The sequence below is a fragment of the Sus scrofa genome, chromosome 1 (genome assembly GCF_000003025.6).
Source record: "Sus scrofa isolate TJ Tabasco breed Duroc chromosome 1, Sscrofa11.1, whole genome shotgun sequence".
In the NCBI taxonomy this organism is placed as follows: Eukaryota; Metazoa; Chordata; class Mammalia; order Artiodactyla; family Suidae; genus Sus; species Sus scrofa.
In genome coordinates, this window is record NC_010443.5 from 118,008,637 (window position 1) to 118,031,813 (window position 23,177).

General features: G+C 35.8%; 1 protein-coding gene across 6 annotated transcripts in view; it reads left to right on the forward strand.

Annotated features, from left to right (window-relative positions):
- WDR72 (WD repeat domain 72) overlaps positions 1 to 23,177 on the forward strand; it is a 215,806-nt gene that overhangs the window by 62,615 nt on the left and 130,014 nt on the right. For all 6 annotated transcript variants that reach the window (XM_021095093.1, XM_013992975.2, XM_021095122.1 and 3 more), the window contains one exon: positions 19,181 to 19,383. In XM_021095093.1, the coding sequence (XP_020950752.1) occupies positions 19,181 to 19,383 (203 nt within the window). The remainder of the gene's footprint in view (positions 1 to 19,180; positions 19,384 to 23,177) is intronic.

Sequence of the window (23,177 nt, forward strand, 5' to 3'; positions counted from 1 at the left end):
AAGTGCTGGAGGGGCTGTGGAGAAAAGGGAACCCTCCTGCACTGATGGTGGGAATGTAAACTGGTACAGCCACTATGGAGAACAATTTGGAGATACCTTAGAAATCTATACATAGAACTTCCATATGACCCCGCAATCCCACTCTTGGGCATCCATCCAGACAAAACTCTACTTAAAAGAGACACATGCACCCGCATGTTCATTGCAGCACTATTCACAAGAGCCAGGACATGGAAACAACCCAAATGTCCATCCACAGATGATTGGATTAGGAAGAGTGGTATATATACACATGGAATACTCCTTAGCCATCAAAAAGAATGACATCATGCCATTTGCAGCAACATGGATGGAACTAGAGACTCTCATCCTGAGTGAAATGAGCCAGAAAGACAAAGACAAATACCATATGATATCACTTATAACTGGAATCTAATATCCAGCACAAATGAACATCTCCACAGAAAAGAAAATCGTGGACTTGGAAAATAGACTTGTGGCTGCCTGATGGGAGAGGGAGGGAGTGGGAGGGATCAGGAGCTTGGGGTTATCAGACACAACTTAGAATATATTTACAAGGAGATCCTGCTGAGTAGCATTGAGAACTATGTCTAGATACTCACGTTGCAACAGAACAAAGGGTGGGGAAAAAAAAAAAAGAAAAGAAAACAATCCTGTTTATCATCACATTGAAATAAATAAGATACCTAGGAATAAACCTACCTAATGAAGTAAAAGGTGGAAAGATATACTGTGTTCTTGGATTAGAAGAATTTATATATGTGTGCATATATATGTATTTGTGTGTGTGTGTATTTTTTTTTTTTTTTTTTTTTTTTTTTGGCTGCCCTCACAGCATATGGAAGTTCCGAGGCTAGGGACCTACACCACAGATGCAGCAACACCAGATTCTTAACCCACTCTGCTGAACCAGGGATCAAACCAGTGCCTCCACAGAGACAAGCCAGATCATTAACTCACTGCATCACAGTGGGAACTCCCAATTTTTTTTCTCTTCTAGAAGAATTATTATTGTTAAAATTATGTCTGTACTACCCCAGTCTACAGATTCAATGCAATCTCCATCTGAATACCAATGTCATTTTTCACAGAACTAGAACAAATAATTTTAAATTTTTTATAGAAACATAAAAGACTCACAAAGCCAAAAAGACCTTGAAAAGGAAGAAGAGAGCCAGAGGGACCATGCTCCTTGCTTCAGAGTTTATTACAAAGCTACAGTAATCAAAACAGTGTGGTACAGGAGTTTCCATGTCATGGCTCAGTGGTTAACGAATCTGACTGGCATCCATGAGGACGTAGGTTCAATCCCTGGCCTTATTCAGTGGGTTATGGATCCGGAGTTGCTGCGATCTGTGGTGTAGTTCACAGACATGGCTTGGATCCTGCGTTGCCATGGCTGTGGCATAGGCCAGCAGCTACAGCTCCAATTCGACCCCTATCCTGGGAATCTCCATATGCCACCGGTACGGCCCTAAAAAGCAATAAAAAAAAAAAAAAGCAGTATGGTACTGGCATGAAAACAGACACATAGATCAATGGAACAAAACAGGCAGTCCAGAAATAAATGCACACACCTATGTTCAATTAATCTATGACAAAGGAGGCAAGTGTATGCAATGGAGAACAGACAGTCTCTTCAGTAAGTGGTGCTAGGAAAACTGGAATTTACATATGAAAGAATGAAATTAGAACATTCTCTAACCCTCATACAAAAATAAACTCAAAATTGATTAAAAACTAAAAGACTGGAAATCATAAAATTCCTAGAAGAAAACATAGAACTCTCTTTCACATAAATCTTAGCAGTATGTTTTAGATCTGTCTCCTATAGCAAAGGAAATAAAAGCAAAAATAAGTAATTGGAACCTATTAAACTTAAAAGCTTTTACAGCAAAGGAAATCATCAACAAAATGAAAAGACCATCCTACTGAATGGGAGAAAATATTTGCAAATGATATGACTGAAAAGGGGTTAAACGCAACATATATAAACAGCTCTTACAACTTAACATCAAAAAACCCAAACAACCCAATTTAAAAATGTTAGAAGAACCAAAGAGACATTTTTTTCCAAAGAGGACATGCAGATTGCCAACAGGCACAAGAAAAGATGCTCAGTGTTGCTAATCATCAGGGAAATGCATCTCTAAACCACAATGAGATATCACTTCACACCTGTCAGAATGGCTACATCAAAAAGAACACAAATAACACATGTTGGCCAGGATGTGGAGAAAGGAGAACCCTTGCATACTGTCAGTGGGAACTTAAACTGGTGCCCTATGGAGATTTCTTAAAAAACTAAATAAAACTACCATATGACCCAGCCACTTCACTCATGGGTATATATCCATAAAAACAAAAATGCTAATTTGAAAAGATACGTGCTTCCCAATATTTACAGCAGCATTATTTACAATTGCCAAGCAACCTAACTATCCATTAACTGATAAATGGATAAAGAAGATATGGTATGTATGTGTGTTTGTGTGTGTGTGTGTGTGTGTGCGTGTGTGTGTGTATTACACAATGAAAGTATATATTATATACTTATACAATTTTTTACAAAGTATACAGTTTATACAATATTTATAGAAAGTATGTATTATACGATGAAATACTCTAGACAAAAAGGAATGAAATTTTACCATTTGCAGCAACATGGATGGACTTAAAAGGTATTATACTAAGTGAAATAAGTTAAAGCATGATAGTTACTACGTGATATCGTTATTATGTGGAATCTAAACAATATAACAAGCTAATGAATGTAATGAAACTGAAAGAAACTCACAAATATAGAGAACAAGCTAGTGGTTACCAGTGGGGAGAGGGGAAGGGGAGGGGCAAAACAGGGGTAGGGATTATGAGGTTCATTGCAGCACTGTTCACAATAGCCAAGACATGGAAACAACTTAAATGTCCATCGACAGATGAATTGCACCCAGTTTATATTCCTACTGGCAGATGAAAGGATTGAGAAGATGTGGTATAGATACACAATGAAATACTACTCAGCCATAAAAAAGAACAAAATAATGCCATTTTGCAGCAACATGGATGAACTAGAGACTCTCATACTAAGTGAAGTAAGTCAGAAAGAGAAAGACAAATACCATGACATCACCTAAATCTGGAATCTAATATAAGGTACAAACAAACCTTTCCACAGACAAGAAAATCATGGACGTGGAGAATAGACTTGTGGTTGCCAAGTGGGAGGTCAAAGGAGTGGGATGGACTGTGAATTGGGGGTTAATAGAGGCAAACTATTGCCTTGGGAATGAATAAGCAATGAGATCCTGCTGTATAGGACTAGGAACTATATCTAGTCACTTATGATGGAGCATGATAATGTGAGAAAAAAGAATGTATACATGTATGTGTGACTGGGTCACCTTGCTATACAGTAGAAAATTGACAGAACAGTGTAAACCAGGTATAATGGAAAAAAATAAAAATCATTATTAAAAAAAGTTATATATCTCATAAGTGTTTATTATCTCTAACGTATAAAGAACTCTTACAATGCGACAAAAAGACAACCCAACCAGTTTTTAAAAGGACAAAGTCTTGACTGAATAGTCCTTCAAATGAAATATGCAAATGGCCAACAATTACATGAAAAGATTATCAACATGTTAGCCATCAGGGAAATGGACATCAAAATCACAATGAAATACCACATCACATTTACGAGGTTGCTTATAATAAAAAAAAAAGTAAAGTTTTCCAAGGATGCAGAGAAATAGGCACCCTTTCCTTGTAGATTGCCAGTAGGAATATAAAACAGCCAAAGTAGAAAACAGTGAAAATTGTAGGAAACAATGTGAAGGCAAAATTCCTTAAGAAGTTAAACAGAAATAGCATATGAACTAGCAACTTCACTTCTATTGTATACCCAGAGAAGTGAGAACATATAGTCACACAGAAACATGCACATGAATGTTCATAGCAGCTTTATTTATAATAGCCCAAAGATGGAAACAACCCACGTGTTCATCAATGGATAATGGAAAAAGCCAATTTTGGTATACACATACACACAGTGAAATTAATATTCTACCCTAAAGATGAATGAAATAATCTTCTGCAATTCCATGTAGTGTGTATGAACCTCTACTTTGAGAGAATTATATAAATCTTCATTTGATTTTCTAATTTTACAAACTTTCAAAGTAAGGAAATTCCAAGGATGTAGAAAAATTTAAGAAGGGAAAATGAGCTCCGTGGGGTAGTTTCTGCTGTGCTCTTTAAAATCCAGAGATAACATTGAAAGCTATTAACAAAGAAACCCAAGTAATTTTCTTTTCTCAAACTTGGATTGCTTCTTTCTCAATCCTTATAAGTTATAGATGTTTGAATAATTATCTACATTTTATTACAGTTATACTTTATTTTTAGATAACCCCGATTTATTTTTAAAATTCTTCAGTATCGGAGTTCCCGTTGTGGCTCAGTGGTTAATGAACCCGATTGGTAATCATGAGGTTGCAGGTTCAGTCCCTGGCCTTGCTCAGTGGGTTGGGATCCGGCGTTGCCGTGAGCTGTGGTGTGGGTCACAGACATGGCTCGGATCCCACGTTGCTGTGGCTGTGGGGTAGGCCAGCGGCTACAGCACCGATTGGACCCCTAGCCTGGGAACTTCCATATGCCGCCAGTGCAGACCTAGAAAAGGCAAAGAAAAATAAATAAATAAAAAATAAATAAATAAAATTCTGCAGTATATAATTAATTTTTATCTGATAAAACAGGTGTGTATGTTTTTGTGTACATTTTAATTAAGGTATTATTCAACCCCACCTTTTTAAAATCTCTTGGCATCTTAATATATATTAGTTGTATTATTGTGATATGGGTAGATTGTCTTTGAAGTATTTTGTGTGCTGGAAAACAAATATGAAAATCAATACATTTTCATTCTAATGATAAAAGTAAATATATTTTGCTCTTAAAATTACTTTCACCAATTAAGCACTACCCTTCACTGCTTTTATTGTTTCCCTTGTTAGTTGCTATCTTCCTGGGTTTTACTTTAGTAAAGCAAGTATTTATAATAATCAGGTTATTCCTGTGGTCTGATTACATTTTGGATCAAGTGCTAGCTGTATTTATTAGTTACAAATCTTCATTTTATGTTCTCAAACACTTATTTTACAGCAGCATAAAGAGGAACACATCAGGAAGGCTTCTCTGTGGCTTTTCCTTAACTTGGCCTCTTTGTGAGCATTTTATAGGAACACTTGGAACATTAGTGGGTTTCACAGCTGCCATGTTTGGTGAAATAAACCCAAAGGAGCCATCTGCCCCTCCCCATGCAGCCTCCTTTCAATTCCATAGCAACTTCACAGTAGCCAGCTGCCAGAGAAACGATTTGAAAAACAGGACTCAGTGGACTGTAATGATTGTTATTCTCTGGGAAAGTGGGTTCCCTGATTTGGCTGAGATATAAAAGATTTTGCATGCACTTGATTCATTTGAGGGTATCAATAATACCCACCTCCCTCAATTAACTTACTTGTTAGGATTTGATGGGAAAGGTCTTTTGTGTTGAATCAGGTGAAAACAGATCCAAAGATCAAGTCCTTGGCTTGGGTGATGAGCAGGGAATTTGACTGTGGGAATGTTGTCAGATTTTATCTTGTGTGATACAAAATATGTTGATTGCTAATCTTAGCCTTGTCAAAAATCCTAGGCCAGGACTGGCCCACTGTTTTTCCCAGTCCCTTTCACATTCAAGTGCAGGTGGATTCCACTCCACTCTAGGTCAAAGAAGACAAGGGACTTGTTTCAGCCACTTGAAAGCGTCAGAGTAACAAAAGCTCTACTGAGGGACATAGGATGTCACCTTATAGTTTGTTGTTTTTGTTACTTTAATAAGTTGTTTTTGTACTTTAATAAGTTGTACTTTATGCTGAAAGATCAAAATTGAGAACATTTTTGTGTTGAGATTCCAGGAGAAAACTGGAATGAGAAGATTTGGCAAGGCAATTTTTAATCCATGATTTACACTGGAGGTTAACTTTTTTTTTAATGTATATACTTTGGTAATTTTCATTCCTTTTTCTTTTTTTTAATTTTTAAAAATTTTTATTGTAGTTGATGAGATTAACTTTGGTCATCACATTTTTTCCTACTTCAAGAGGCATAAATGCTGAGTCTAATTAGGATTGTCACATTTTACATGTTTCTTATTATATATCTATTATTTTCAAAAATATTCTTCAGAGGAGTTCCCGTCGTGGCTCAGTGGTTGACAAATCCGACTAGGAACCATGAGGTTGTGGGTTTGATCCCTTGCCTTGCTCAGTGGGTTAAAGATACGGCGTTGCCGTTGCCGTGAGCTGTGGTGTACGTTGCAGACTCGGCTCGGATCCCACGTTGCTGTGGCTCTGGTGTAGGCCAGCAGCTACAGCTCCGACTGGACCCCTAGCCTGGAAACCTCCACACGCCGCGGAAAGCGGCCCTAGAAATGGCAAAAAGACAAAAAAAAAAAAAAAAAAAATCTTCGTTTTTCACCCCCATGCTTGTTTTCCTCAGTTTGGTCTGTTAAAACTATCCCTCATCCACGGTTTTATAAAGCGAGTTGTCCTTCTTTAAATACTAGATTTAAAAGAATCTTTAATATGTTATAAGCTAATCATATATAGAGAAAACAATTGACAAAACTGGAGGTTTGGGATTAGATAATTTAGCTTACCTGTATAGATATAGGGAGAGGTCAAATGCATGTTGATATCCTATACTATAGTAAACCAGGCATCCTACCAACTCATCTTAGAGAATATATTTTTTGTTAGTTCTGGCCTCCTAGCTATCAATTATTTTGAATATAGGTCCACATTTTTAAAATCTAAAAACCTCTGAAAACGAAAGTTTGTTTGTTTTTTATTGTTTTTTTGTACCAAAACCTTCACTTGAGGTTATTTATTCTACAAAGCATGAGTGTTCTTTTTTCTGTAGACATGTGACATATTTGATTACTGTCTGCTTTTCCAGACTCTGCTATAGCTGTTAAACAATGTACATAGGTGCATTATCTTATCTCTCCAAAATCTGAAAAATCCTAAATTCAAAAATGCTATGGTCCTAAATGTTTTGAATAGGAAATTATGGACTTTTGTTATCCTCTGTCATTCTCCCCAAAGTAATTGATAGTTTTCTACAAAGTGATATCTATACTCAGTGTCTTTGTTATCTTGACTCCCATTTGTTTAACACTTTTTAATCTGGCTTCTGCTTCCATTATTTAATGGAACTCTTCTAGAGGTTACTTGCTGCCAAGTCTAGTTGTCATTCCCTAGATGTCAGGTCCTTGACTTGTCTATAGTCACTCTGTCATCAATGTCCTTCTCTTTTCTCTCTCCACCTTAGGCCTCACGTGATATCATCTTCTGATGGTTAAGAGCCCTTCTTAGGTCTTCCTACTTCTGTATGCTCTCTCCCTAATTTCCTGAGTCTCTTCATTGTCCTTCTCTTTTTGTTTGTATTCCCTGTTGGCTATCGTACCAATACAGATGCTTTTTTGTGCATAGTAAAATGTACATAACGTAAAATTTACCATTTCAACTATTTTAAATGCACAGTTCAGAGGAATTAAGTACATTTACATTATTGTGCAACCATCGTCGCCATCTTGGGAACATTTTCATCTTACCAAAATGAAAATAAGTCCTCATTACTCCCTTTCCTAGGCCTTTGGGCAACAGCATTCTACTTTCTGTCTCTATGAAGCTGAATCTGACTACTCTTGGTTCTTCATTTAAATTGAATAAATACAGAATTTGTCTTTTTGTGTTGGGATTATTTCATTTAGCACAATATCCCCAAGGCTCATCCATATTTTAGCAGGTGTCAGAATATCCTTTTTAAAGCTGAATTATGTTTCATTAATGTTTTCTAATTTGGAACTTGGTAGGACAATGATTGATACCAAAAAAAAAACCTATCTATATTCTGTAAGATTCCTTCCATGGTATAAGGTATATGCAACTACATATAAACCACCTAGAGGAAGTGGCAGTGATTATAAACTACAGAAACAGTGATGATGGTGAGAGGAATAAGATAAAATGCTCTGGCTAAAGAATAAGAAAAAGGAAGTGGTTCTATAGAGGTAAGAACCTACCAAAGATCACTGGCTAAATAAGTAAACTAAATAGGCATTCCATGCAAGTCCTGATCAACAGTTCCAGGAGGCATTAATGCTTCTTAGCTTTTATACTGTCGAGATGTCTAGTGATGAACTTGGATCATTTGAAAGATAATTGCGTTCTACCTTTATTTCGTATGCATTATGTAAAACGTGGAACTATATAATATACTTCAAAAGTGCCAAAAACATTTAAAAATAAAATACTTTAGAGCCAGATGGACTGGAATTGTCATCATCTTTTACATGGACTGTTGAAAAATTTCCTAACTGGTTACCTTGCCAGTCAGACACTTTCTTTAATTCTCTTTTCCTTATTTGCCAGCCAGACATTATTTACTTTAAACTCAGCCCTGAACATGCCAGTCCTCATGGTCTGAGTTGGAAATGTAACTCTGATGCATGGCATTCTTCTTGCCCTTCCTTAGCTTTTAGTCAAAACACCTTCCCTGACCACTTCCTCAACCACAGGATGCACAAATACCCTGAAACTTATCCTTTCTGAACCTCCGTTTTGTTGTACCTTCCTGCATTAAGAATTAAATAAGATGTATACTAAGTGCTAAGCAAAGTTTAAAATATATGCAGTTAATAGTAGCTAAAGGGAATTTTGATGATGATATGATAATGATAAAGAGAAGGAGGAGAAAAAATTTATAATTCCTTCTGAAACAACTGATTTTAAAAAACATTTTTGATGTAGTATATTATTGCTTAATCACAACTATTTAATGAATCTCTTCATGGTATCTACTACTCAGAGCATGAGTAGTAGTGGGAGGAGGAGGTTATTAAGAAGTACGAAATGCCTAGCCAATCTTCACATTTATTTTTTCATGACTTTTCACATTTATGTATTTAGTTATTTATTTTGCTTAAGCAGCAGGACTTTCACACAAAATAGTGAAAAACAACAGCAATAAAACTTGAGGTGTAAATCTGTGGTCCAAAGTAAAAGGACTGCCACAGGTCCTAGCTGCATTAGTTTCCTACTGCTATGTAACAATTCACCACAAATTTAGCAACTTGAACAACCTTTTATTAACTCACAGTTTTGTAAGGATGAAGTCCAGTGAGCTCATCTTTGTTCTCTGCTTAGAGTCTGCAATGTCAAATTCAAGATTCAGCCAACTGGGCTCTGTACTGGAGGCTTTGAGGAAGAATTCAATTCCAAGTTCAGTCAGTAGTTGGCAGAGTTTAGTTCTTTGTGGATGTAGGTCTGAGGTCCTTAATGACTGTCGGTGTTGTCATTGTCAGCTCCTAGAGGCCACGGTCCATTCTCTGCTCCTTGTATGTGGATTCTTGTGTCTTCAAATACAGCAATGGCACTCCGCATCCTTCTTATGCTTTAAATCTCTCTGGTGACCCCCTCTTCCACCAGCTGGAGAAAATTCTTGCTAGTTGGGCCTGGTCCACCTGAATAATCTCCCTATTTTAAGGTCAACAAATTTGAAACCTTAATTATATTTGTAGTGTGACTTGTTGCCATATAGTCACTGAATTGCCATCATCTTATCCACATGGGAAGGAATCACCTAAGGATGAGGGTTATTGATGGTTATTTGTAGAACTCTGTCCATAACACTGATGTTCAGATAGGAGAGTTTCTGGAGGTTCCCATGGGTAAATGAAACCATGGAATGGAATAGTGAAAAGATAGGAGAAGCATTTTGGGTAACTAGATGCAGAAATATGGTATAGTCCGGGGGGTTGGGAGGCAGCAGGTCTATGGTGATGGTACACTGAGAGTTGGTGCTTTCAGGCCAGACCCTCACATGCCTGCTGGAGTTGTGGTCACTCATTCTTTGCCTAAAGGAAACCACTGCCATGTCCCAAGGGAAAACTGATTGCAATTAAAATGTTTTTGTCCTCTCATGACTACCATATCCCTCCAGCAAAAAAAAAAAAAAAAAAAAAAAAAACTTTCCGTATGACTTCACCCCTCATTGAGCACCTTATTCAGGAGACTGTACCCTGATTTCCCCTTATTCAATACCCTTCCTTTTTTTAGGAAAAATTCCGTATCAAACTCAGCAAGATATTTACCTAATTAAATTAAATGAAACCAGAAGTGAATAAATGATAGAGTCAAATCTCTTTAAGGATATTGTATCCTCTAAGTAACATAACCTTCAACAAGGAAAATGAGGGGAACAATTTATTTTTGAAATATTTTAAAATTAAAAATTAAGCATGCCCGGTGTAAACAAATTAAAACAAAACAGAGTGAATGACATTTTGCAGTTCCTAGAAGCAGTATAATTTTAATGTTTTGTATATACTAAGTAATTATAAATTTAATTAAATATATTCTTTATATCATAATATAGAAGTACTTTTCCATAAACATGCACCTTTTAACTTGGTTTTAAATTATATGAAGTCTTAGAATAAAGTTAAAAATTAAAATTTAGTCATAGTAGATTCTATGCTATTAGCACATGTTTAAAAAGAAGGAATATTTAATAAGTTGATACCTTATCAAAAACCTTAGTTTAAAATTAATGCATTATTTGTAATCTTTATATATCTCAGCAACATTAAACTGAGATTTATTTTGATTCTTTTTTCCTCCCCGCCCCTACCCCTTTATTCTGATTTTCTGGAGGTCAGCGGTCAGAATTAGATGTGAGGGTTGAGTGTGGCCCAGCTGATAAATCCCAGAGTTGCTCTGAATGTGCTGGAGGCAGGGGCAAAGCTGGGGTTAAGGTCATGGTGGTCAGAGACGTTGTAAAAATGTATTCTATATACCCTTAAGGTATAGAAGGTTGACGTGAAGCCAGTCGTGATTTTATCATATTAGGACTTTTATATAGAACAAAATGAGCCACATCCTCAGCAATCTATTTTAAGCTGAATTTATTATATTCAAATACATTTAGGCACAAAGGTACATGTCTTTATGCCTAATTTAATGTTTTCCGATCCATTCCCTATCCCCACCCTTCTGTTATTTTCTATTTAGCTAAGTTTGAGACCTTCAGGGTCCCGGGTCCGTGGTCAGAATCCCCATTAGTTATACATTTTCTGGAGTAAGATGCAGTAACTGTGAAATGGTTTTGTTAGGAAGAGGGCATCAGGTCAATCTCCATACACTTCTGTGAGCAAGGCACTGAACTTCATGTGCAACTGAAGCTAGATGATAAATCTTATAACAGACCCAGTGGTCAAATTTCTTGATACATGGAATTTGATTATAGCTGTCAGTAAGCTGTTTTGTTGAAACTTGATTTTATTAATTTGACTACTAAATTTGGTAGTGAGGCCATTATTTTGGCCTATTCTCTTAGAGAGAGTCACTTTGAAATATAACTGTCCTCTTAATCACTGTTCAATACTATGGTGGTTTCAGCTAAAACTTGTCTGTCTGATGTAGAAAAAAGAGCTAATTCTATAATTTGTCCGCTCACATTTTCTCACTATTAATCTTTTTTTGTATAAGTGTAATTGATATTCATTACTAATTATATAATGGGAATTATTTACAAAATTCTATTTTTTTCACAATCCCCAAATAAGTACAATATTTAAGTGAAAAAAATTTGGTTAAAAATTATTTAAAATCCTTTGGTTTACAATATATGTGATGTTAGTGTGCTACAAGGATTTTCTGTTTCTGTAATAATACTATTTCTATAGTAGTCTTCTGAGGAGAACATCATGAGTTATAATAAGTCAGTTACTTACAAATTTACTTATGTATAATTTTAAGTAAATAAAATATTTTTGTACATCATGATAAAAAGTTAACCCATCTGAATATTGTTTTTGAATCTTAATTGATTTATTATTATCTCCAGAAGTGTCATCAAGTAACTACAATTTCTTTTTTAACCATTCTGTCCATTTCGAGATAATAGCTATTGTTTTTTCTTATCGACTCAGTTGACCTATTTGTTAAGTTGTAGAACAAAGTTTGTCTGGCTGGGGCTTTAAAATATGTAATATAAAACTATTCATTAATTGATAGCAGGCTATGATAATTTTGTTGATTTTGTAAAGCAAGTATTAGCGGGAGTTGAAAATATTTAGATAGAAGACAGAAAATATTTAAAACATGGGCAGATTATAACAGAAAGAAAATCAAAGGAACAGCCTCTGGCTGTTTGGAAGGGAATCAAAGTGTAAAACATCACTGTCCCTTCTTCCCTTTCTTTATGTAGATATTCAAGTCTATGACACCTAAATGCATTGTCTTTACCTTCTGCCTTGTTCTTCTATCACAGTTGAAGGCCTAATCCTTCCTGGAACAAGTCTTGCTTTAAAATAGCCTGATACTTCAAAATTAGATTTCATAACAGGCACATTACAAATTGATTATCTGCCCGAATTAAAGACAAAACAAAAAACTGTAGATACCCTGTAAATATCAACAATCCCAATACATTTAAAATATGGCTGTATTTACAACAGTTTCTAAATTTTCTTCCCTTCCTTTCCTCTTTATGGTGCAGCAATTGCTAAAAGTTTTGTGCTGGTCTCTTGATACATCTCTCTTCAAATTCTGTTGAAGATGACATTCTTTCTTGGGGATTTAATCCTCATTCATCTGCTGATAATGCTTAAGCCTTTGTCTCTCTGCTCTGAAGTGCACGTATGAATTTTGCATGTCTGTTTGGATGTTCTCAAACTTCACCTTTACTACAATGGAAACATCTCCTCTGTGCCCTTTTTATTAGGGCCGTTTAGGTAACTCGCGAGCATTAAAAGCAAAGTTAAGTTGGTTTTACCAGAAAGAGGTATTTATTGTAAAGATTTAGGAGTGTATTGTAGAGACCTCAGGGGCAGTACTCCTTAGGAAGGGGCTAAAACCAGAACTAGAAAGTTTAATTAATCAAAATCAATCTCTCTCTTTCCCTCTCCCTTCCTCCCCCCACTATCTCTCTTTCCTTCTTTTTCCCTACCTCCTCTTCTCTGCCTCTCTCTGCCATATTCTTACTCTTTGCTCTCTATAGACTAGCAGTCTTTGGGCAAGAAATGGCTACTGCACAAGTCAAGTTAAAAAATCACATTCAAGAGTTCCCACCGTGGTACAGTGGGTGAAGAATCTGACTGCAGTGGCTCGAGTCACTGTGGAGGCACAGGTTTGATCCCCACCCTGGTGCAGTGTGTTAAAGGATCTGGTGTAGGTCTCAGCTGCATGTCGGATCCAGTCCTTGTCCTGGGAACTTCCATATACTGCGAGTGTAGTCCTTAAAAAAAAGAAGAAAAAAAAAAATCACAGAGTCTTACTTGTGTTTCCAAATCTAGATTCTTGGGACATTAGGAAGGACGTGGCCACACTGCTGAGACCTGGGACAGGTGTAAAGCATGCAAATGCTGCTTTTCCCAGTGTTGACCCCTCTTGGGCTCTGAGGTTGAAGTTTATATAGAATTTGGCATTTTCTTCTATCACACTGAGACCTTGGTATGCTCTAGTACTTTCACAGTCACCTCCTTCTACTGGAAGAGTATTCATTCAGTGAGTACACATTGAGCCCTGCTTTGTACCAAGCTCATAGAATACATGCTTGCTAAAAAATAGTTTAACATCTGGTAGGGAGACAGCCCTTAATTTAAGCAAGCAAATAAAATATACCAATTATAGATGTAGTAAACTCTGCAAAATAAAGAAGCTGAGATAGAAAATAAGGCATAAGAGGAGAATTAATTTTCAAAGTTTTTTTTTTTTTTTTTCCCCAAATTTGACTTGTGGGTCAAGGCGTTTGGATTTAACCCCAGGTGTAGTCACAGTGAAAATCAGCCAGGTTGCTGATGTCATATAATCCACTGAGAAGTATTTATCTAGCCTTTAATTTATGCCAGACTCCAGTCTGGTTTACTGAAGAAGACATAAGGCAAATGTGTAATCCTTTCTGATTTTGATTATAACCTACCCTAAGAGTAAGGCTGATTGAGGAATTTTGAGCCTCATGTAGGAGGCAGTGGAGACCACACTGATCTTATGCTCAGTGAGCTAAGGCCTAGTGTGAGGCAGATCCCAGAGCCACAGAGCTGAGGAGGTTTGTTAAGCTGCTCACAAGGGGCTGAGAACCCCCTGCCTGTCAGAAAGGGGCTATCATATGGTGTTGCTCCCACTGTGTGCCAGAACCTAGTCTGACTTTTTACATATCTCCTTAATATAATCCTCATAGTACCCCTTGAGGAAGGAATTATTAATATCCCTATTTCATAGATGAGGAAACTAAGACATAGAAATGTTAAATTACTTTCCCAAGACCACACAACAGGTAATGGTAAAACCAGGATTCAAATGCAGGACCTGCTGGTTCTGATGTCTCCAGGCCATCAGCCTCAGCGGGTAAAGACAACAGGTAGGCACATGGTTCCAAAGGGGGTCATTGAGAAAGTTTTGGTGTAAAAAGGAAAATGTGGTTAGGTATGCTATAGGGTGCTTGAAACAGTGATGAAAACAGGATATACAAGTGGAAATAATGTCAATGTGGATCTAGGCTCTGAAAAGAGGATCTTGGCTGCTTCTTATCTTTCTGTGCACTGGCTTTTTGGGAAATAGGCAATTTAGGATCAGGAAGGACTGCTTTGAATGCCTGCCATTGCCACTTTTTCTTCATTTTCTTTTAGGACGTTAATTGTTCTAAACTCTCTTATGATTGTTTCCATTCTCTAATATACTATTGTATAATTTAGAATTAAAACAAATTCTATGAAAACTCATAATTTAAAAAATGAGCAATAGAAAAAAGTAAGATATTTATGGAAAGCATTTTATACAATGAAGATTTTACTTGGGATAGATTTTTATGGTATTTTTTGCACATCTACTTTGAGAGAGGAAATGGTATTGTCACTTTCAATAGTATATGACTCACATACATGTCTACATCTTTCCTTATCATGTTCAGATTGATCCAAATGAAGAGAAGGTGTGAGTTAAATTATATTCCTGATGTAGTACAGTATAAAATAAAAAATATATAATGATCACTGAGTTCACTTTGGAAAGTGCTAGGTCCCCTGAAATTAGAAGTTGAATTAAGCAATTTTGTAAGCCTTCAGTTTGTGATATTTCTTTAATATCAGGCAAAAGAGACTACTCTGTCTCTTGTCAAAGAAGACAGCTTATTAGACTGGAAAGGCACCCCTTGGGGTCACTCCCACCCTCCTAGGTTACTATTTACATTACACCTACTCTTCTTGCTATTGACTCACTCTAACAATTTAAATATATCCCTGTAGTGTAAATTCCACAATTTCAGGTATGTATTTAAAGGAACATTCTGTCTCAAAAGTGATTTATCATGGTATATTAATCGTGTCTTATTGAGAGAGAGAAATGACACAGTAATTTAAACAGAGATCATTTAATATGAAGAATTAGTAACCATCATAAAGAATATGAGTATAAGGGATAGGTTAACAGGAACTAAAGAAAACTCTAAACAGTATAGGAATAGCATATTTAAGGAGCAACCATTGTCCTTGGCTGCCCAAAGAGCACTCCCTGCCCCCAGGGTTAAGATCCTGACCTTATTGGAGAGGTCATAACGGTGCTCACTGGATGGTAGAGGAGCTGGCATGGTGTGGTGGAAGTTATGAGAAATGTGACTTCTAAGGTACTAGGGAAGGCAGTTCACAGGGAGATGCTTTGCTGGAGGCATTGTTAGAAAACCATTCAGAGTATGCCAAGGGAAGCTGCTATCTGTGGCTGACATGCACTGCAGGAGCATGGTACTGGGGAAGAAGCCACTCACACTGCTACAATAGAGCACACCAGATCTGAGAAGTAAAACCCTTTCTTCTACTGGGGACTTCCAGCACCTTTTATCCACAAAGGTTAACATTGTGCCAACTGTTAAAGGAAAAATATTTAAAGAGCCCACCTCCATTTTCAGAGCAGGCAGTAAAGGGTGAATTTGTAACTGAGAGGCAATAAATTGGTAACTGGTACACATGGGAATCTCTGTCTGTCCATTGTCAAGGTTTTGACAAAAGCTATTGTCCTGAACTTGTTAGAAAATCAATTTATTATTTTCAAAATGGAATTTATGGTTTATGGTCTTAATTTAAGTCTTTAATCCACTTTGAGTTTATTTTTTAAATGGCATCTGAGAATATTCTAACTTCATTCTTTTACATGTAGCTGTCTAATTCTCCCAGCTCCACTTACTGAACAGACTGTTTTGTGTGTGTGTGTGTGTGTGTGTGTATTCTTGCCTCCTTTGTCATATATTAATTGATCATAACTGCATCAGTATATTTCTGGGCTATTCTGTTCCATTGACCTATGTGTTTATTTTCATGCCAGTACCATACCATTTGGATGACTGTAGCTCTGTAATATAGTCTTCAAAATATAGGAAGCTTGCTTCCTCCAGTTTTGGTTTTCTTTCTCAAGATGTTTTGGCTACTGGGAGGTCTTTTGTGTTTCCATACAAATTTAAAAATTATTTGTTCTTGGACTTCCCGTCGTGGCGCAGTGGTTAACGAATCCGACTATGAACCATGAGGTTGCGGGTTCGGTCCCTGCCCTTGCTCAGTGGGTTAAGGATCCGGCGTTGCCGTGAGCTGTGGTGTAGGTCGCAGACGCGGCTCGGATCCCGCGTTGCTGTGGCTCTGGTATAGGCCGGTGGCTACAGCTCCGATTCAACCCCTAGCCTGGGAACCTCCATATGCTGCGGAAGTGGGCCAAGAAATAGCAAAAAAGACAAAAAAAAAAAATTGTTCTAGTTTTGTGAAAACTTCCATTGGTATTTTGATAGGGATTGCACTAAATCTATAGATTGTCTTGGGTAATGTGGTCATTTTAACAATATTCATTCTTCCAATCCAAGAACATGGTATATCTTTCCATCTGTTTGCCTCATCTTCAGTTTCTTTCATCAGTGTCTCATGATTTTCCAAGTACAAGTCTTTTACCTCATCAGGTAGGTTTATTTCTACATATTTTATTCTTTTCAATGTGACGATAAAAGATTGTTTCCTTAATTTCTCTTTCTGGCAGTTCATTGTTAGTGTATAGAAATACAAGTTTCTGTATATTAAGTTTGTATCCTGTAACTTTACTGAATTCATTGATGAGCTCTAATAGTTTTCTAGTGGTGTCTTTAGGATTTTCTATGTATACTATCATGCCATCTGCAAATAGTGATAGTTTTACTTTTACTTTTTCCTTTCCAATTGAGATTCCTCTTATTTCTTTTCTTTTCTTTTTTTTTTTTTTTTTTTTTTTTGGATTTTTTTTTTTAGGGCTGCACTTGTGGCATATGGAAGTTCCCAGGCTAGGGGTGGAATTGAAGCTACAGCTACTGGCCTACACCACAGCTCATGGCAACGCAGGATCCTTAACACACTGAGCAAGGCCAGGAATCAAACCTGCATCCTCATGGATACTAGTTGGGTTCACTATCTCTGAGGTACAATGGGAACTCCTGAAAATCTTTTTAAAATATCAATTTGAGGAGCCACAGGAAACCTATGAGAAGTAAATACCCATAGTGTCACCACATTCAAAGAGACCCCTCATAAAGGCAGTGAATTTTAGATGATGCTGCAACTACAAGTTCTGGACTGCAGTCATTTTCATGAAGAAGTAATAACGTAGTAATGACTGTTACCTTTGGTTTGAGAAACTCTTCTTATCATCATACTTAAAAGAAAGGATTTTCTTGATGTTGCTGTCCAATTCATTTGTTGAACATATATCCATTTTGATGGAAAAGAAAAGCTTAGAGAAATAACGTTTATAAGATTTATGTGTTAAATATGTTAATATATGAATGTAGAAATGTTTTAATGAGAAGATATTACTTTTAAAAGACCAGAGACTAAATTTCTGCCCAATATTTTAGCATAGTAACTATTAGTGATTCAGAATCCAAAACACTGAATAAAGGTAGTTTACTGCTGAAAAGGAAAAGTGTGAAAGAGAGGAAAAATGAGTAAAGGTTGAATAGTCATGATCTTCAGATCTATATAAGCTAAAGACATAGGGGTAGAGAAGCAATATTTCTATTTTCTTATTATAATTAAAATAATTGATATTGTCTTAACATTATCAATAAGAGTGATCTTTTTCCTTCTTAGGAAATAGTACTACTTCTTTTTTCATTAATAAGAAAGGAATGATATAAAATTCTGTGTTTAGATTCTATGTCAAGTTAATTTTCCTTAGCTGCTTTACTTAATAGGTTATAGGGTATATATTTAATACAGTGTGTATAATGCAAATGAACCCAACTAAGATGAGACAGTGGTCATGATTAACTGATATTTATTGAGATTTCACTGAGTTTTATGACACTGTATTGTATAAAAATACTCTTTGTGAATTGTTCTTTAATACTTTTGCTCTATATGATACTTGTTCCTGTTAACTTTAAATTGAACTTGTCAGCCCCTTGAAATTCTGAAACTGCAAGAATGACAGAGAATGGGGCAAAATATTTTTCTTCTAATAACGTAAGAAATAAAAGCCAAAATATAAAAGCAACAATATCTGCAATATCGCCACCACCAACAAAACCCTAGAGTGGCCTGCATTATTGAAGCTGAGGGCACTTGGTGAGGGAAGTAGTAATACAAAGCATGTATGTTCTTACTTGACCTATTCCATTAAATGTTATATTATCAACAGAAACATTTTAAGCTTGAAAACCCAGGCAAAGTACTGTAGACTATCTGTTGTTTGTTAGTTGGAACACTAGAGGACAGCACTAAAATATTCCATAGTAGTTTGTTATTGATCACTTGCATACTGTATGATAAGTAAGAGATTTTACTGTTAACGACTATTGAATGCCCTGTTGATTTCAGTGGATGAAAAAGCACAAAGAGGAAGATGAGCTTTTCCAGTCTATAATTTCAGCCTTTGTAAGACGATGATTTGAATAATTTACAGAAAGCTCCAAGCTGTTTTTTTGGTTGCAAGGAGACAGTAAGGCATGCTAACAAACAATTGTGATTTTCTGTTAAGAGTGTTTTTTCTTTTCATTCTTTTGGAGTGAATATTTTGCAAAAATTTTTATTTCTAACCTTGTTTTCCAGGTACTTTGGAAAGACATGAAACCGGAGAAAGAGCAAGGATTATTCTTAATTGTTGTGATGATTCACAGCTTCTAAAGCCTGAATCTGTACTTCCAGTTGCCTCAGAGACACATAAGCACAAAAGTATAGAGCAGAAGTCCTCCAGCTCCTACCATTTTGGGCCAATACCTTGCCCTGGTCTGCAGGTGGAGTCTTCATGTAAGGTAAGTTCAAATCAAGCTGCTGCTCACAAAGAACACTATCAACTCCAAGTAAGAAGTATTTCATAAATATGTGGCCATTAAATATCAGGGCAAATTTAAAACTCAGAGATTATTGCATCTACTAGACATACCAACCAAGAGATCTTGGGTGAATCAGATAACTTTTTGAGTGATTATTATTTTTGAATGAGTAAAGCATTCTTTTCTGACAAGACAGGTTATCAAACTGGCTTATCAAAATTGAGCCAGTTTTATATTAAATCTTGAATTCTAGATGGTTTTTAATGAAGAGGGGGAAAAAAACCTAAATTCTGTGCTCTGGATCCATTCATTTTTCACTTGGGTATTTGATCTCTTTTAAAAATGCTTATTATAAGTAAGCCAAAAAGGCATTAGAAGAACTGGATTATTGGACAAATATTTTGATATATTCAGCATCTCTAGCATCCCTAACTCTTTAGGAGTCCAAGCCTTAGTTAATACATGGTGATAGAGTTTGCATTCACTTTCATAGGCCAAGTCAACCAGCTTCACAGAAATTTGCATGAGCTTGATTATTTTTCAGTTTTCAACATGGCATAGCAATTTAATCTAATTTCTGTAAAGGATTCTTCCATCTTTTTGTCATCTGCACCTCCAAGTTATCTCTTCCTCATGTTATTGCAACTATCTTACTTATATGCACATATATAATAAAGTATTTTTCATGTAAACATATTTTCATAATAGTATCTATTTCTTTTTAATGGCTACATCATACTCTTACTGTGTATAACTATACTATTCCTATGGCTTAACCTATGGATTGCATTTTATACTTCACTTTAGGAATAACATATCTATGAATCTAAAGCTTTTTTAATTTAGTATTATTCAATAGGATATATTTCCAAAAGTGGGGGTTTTAAGTCAAATTTTAGCTGATTTTTATTTATATGTTGTTAACATTTTCCACTAGTTTAATGATATATGAAGACTTAAAATAACATTAATAAGGACTTTAAATAAGACTGTATCTCATGTGTATGTGTATAGTTAGAGGCAAAAGGTTGTGTCATCAGGAAAGGCCAGTTGTCTACTCAAGCTGTGCCTCACAGCTGCAGGGGTGGGGGTGACGGCAGCAGCCTATGAGCCTCAGCTTTGTAGGTTTTAAGACTTGAATCAGATTTTATCATTGAGGCCAGAGTGTCAATATTTTGAGAACTGAGTCATACTAACTAAACACCCAAGACATGAATATATAAACTAGAATGACACTTCTTTAATTTATAATGATACATATGATTACAATTCATTGCTCAGCACATTCTAACTGTAGCAAAGCTATAGGAAGCGGGGGAGAAGGAGGTGAAATTATAACAGAGGATCCCTTGATAGGCATGGAGTCAGAGCCTAGGGGTATTCATTCACTGAACTCTTAAGAGTCTAATGCAGTCATCTCTTTCAGCCCATAAAGGAACTATATCCCTTGGTCAAGGCTGATACACAGTGAAAAAAAAAAAAAAAAATTCCAAATTTTGACTCCATTTAGGCCACTTAATTTTTGCTTATGCTTTCCCCTGGTGATGTTAAAATCAGTGATAAGGCCACAGCATTTTCTTTTTTTTTTTTTTTCCTTTTCTCATTAGGTCAAATTATTTTTAGATTTTCCACACGTTTTTCATATTCTTAACTTGAAAGAAGTCATGTTTTATAAGGACAATTATATCAATTAAAATTTTTAAATTTTAGCATTCACAACTGAAGTTGAAAGTGATAAGGTCCTAATCTCCTAAGGTGGGAAACTGAACCATACTTTTATTATATATTTTAAGGTTGGGGTAAATAAAGCCCAGTGAGTGAGCCCAGCTAACTTCCAAGCATTCCCATCTTAACGTAGCTTTGTTGCTTTCTAATTGTATGCTAGAATAGTAGATGAGAGCTTGGATAAGTCTCTTGACTCATTCATGTCAGATTTGTGGGAACAAATCTCATTCATCAGGTGCTTCTTTTACTAGTTTAATTCCCAGAAGGTGAGCTGATTGCTATTTTTTCAGTTTCTTGGAGGTGGTGATAATAGTATATATAGATTTCATTTTCTTTATGTAATTTTCTTTCTTTCTTGACTCTAGGAAGCAATAAAATGTCAGGGTCTTGTTTTCCTACTCTTAGGCTGATTCCAACTTTATTTCCTAGCTGCTGCTTTACTTTAGATGACTATAATTTCCAACTTTTACTCTCTATAGCACTGGAAAATCAAATTAGGCAGGATTATTACTTCCTTTGTTCTATATACTGTACTTATTATTGGTTACTATTAAGTAGAGCTATTTTCATTTGTGCTTCTCCTAAGTTATGTACTGCACATCTTCATTTTATCCTCTTAAAATTAAGCCTTTAAGATTGTTATCTTAATCTTTTATTTATAAATTTGATAAGCATAAAATTTTAAGAATGCTTATAAATTTTCCATTCTTTTTTTGTTCATATAGTAAAGTGCTTCATTAGTTTCTGTAAGAAAAAAAAAATCAGATTTAAAGAAGAGGAATTAAGTCACACTTATTTCAGAGCTGGGAAATGAGAGACAATAAGCCTGTGAAATTTAGAACTATCTAGGGTTGCTCTGTTTCAGAAATTTTTGTGTGGATTTTAGTGAAACACAAGTGAAATATTTTCTAATGGTAGAGTGTACTGTGTAAATGAAAGAATAGCATGTGATATCTGTGTGGTGTGTTCTTTGTGTTTGGCAATATTAGGAATTTATTAGGATGCTGTATTCACTTTTTCTTCTTGCATTTGAAGAGTGCATATAGATTTGGGAAAAGGTTTTAAAGAGAACAGAGAATAACAATAAAACATTTTGAAAATGGACCCAATTTGAAATGCTGTAGGAGTTGAATTTGTGCAGCTAGATAGAGAAATGAGAGACACTTTGGGGTAGGAATGGGCCAGAGTCTTAAAGGATTTAAAGGAATACAATATCATATTAGTGATAGGGAACTGCTTTTCTCAGATTCTGCTGAGGATAAAACAAGATAGAAAATGTTTAAATTGCAGTGGGAGGAATTTAGCCTCGAAGTAGAAAATAAATAGCCTTACCAAAACCATCTCTACTTCTACCTCTACATGGCAGAAATCTTTGTTACCTTTTCATATTTTAATGAGGGAAGGTCTTTTTTTGTGTATTGGCTGGTTGGTTGTCAATTCTTTTTCTGCATTTCTTATCTGTAAAATGAATAAAAGAATAAACAGGATTATTTTACTGCCACAATTTAGACCCATTGTAATTTCCTGAGAATGCCTTTAAAAAACAAAACAAAACAACCACCCCCCCCCCGCCTCAATTTTCTATACAATGGGTCCCCAATAGCTCCCCCCGGTTGCTTATTTAGAGTTACATGGTTTAATATAGCAGCCATTAACCATACATGGCTATTGAGCACTTGAAATTTGGCTAGAACCACTGGTTAAAATGACATTTAGATGTACAGGATTAAATAAAATATATTATTAAAAATATTTTACCTGTTTCTTTTTATGTTTTTTAACATGGCTACTGGTAGTTTAAAATTATACATGTGATTTGCATTTTATTTATATTGGACAAATGTTGAACTAGACCAGGGATAAGCAAACTTATTTGTAAAGGACCAGGTGGTAAATATTTTAGGCTTTGCAGGCCATATTTTTTGCTGTTCTAACTATTCAACTCTCCTCCTGGGGCACAGAAGCCATCATAGACAATTCTTAAACAAATGAGTGTGTGTTGTGTTTTGATAAAACTTTCAGACAGTGGGCCATATTTGATACTCTGG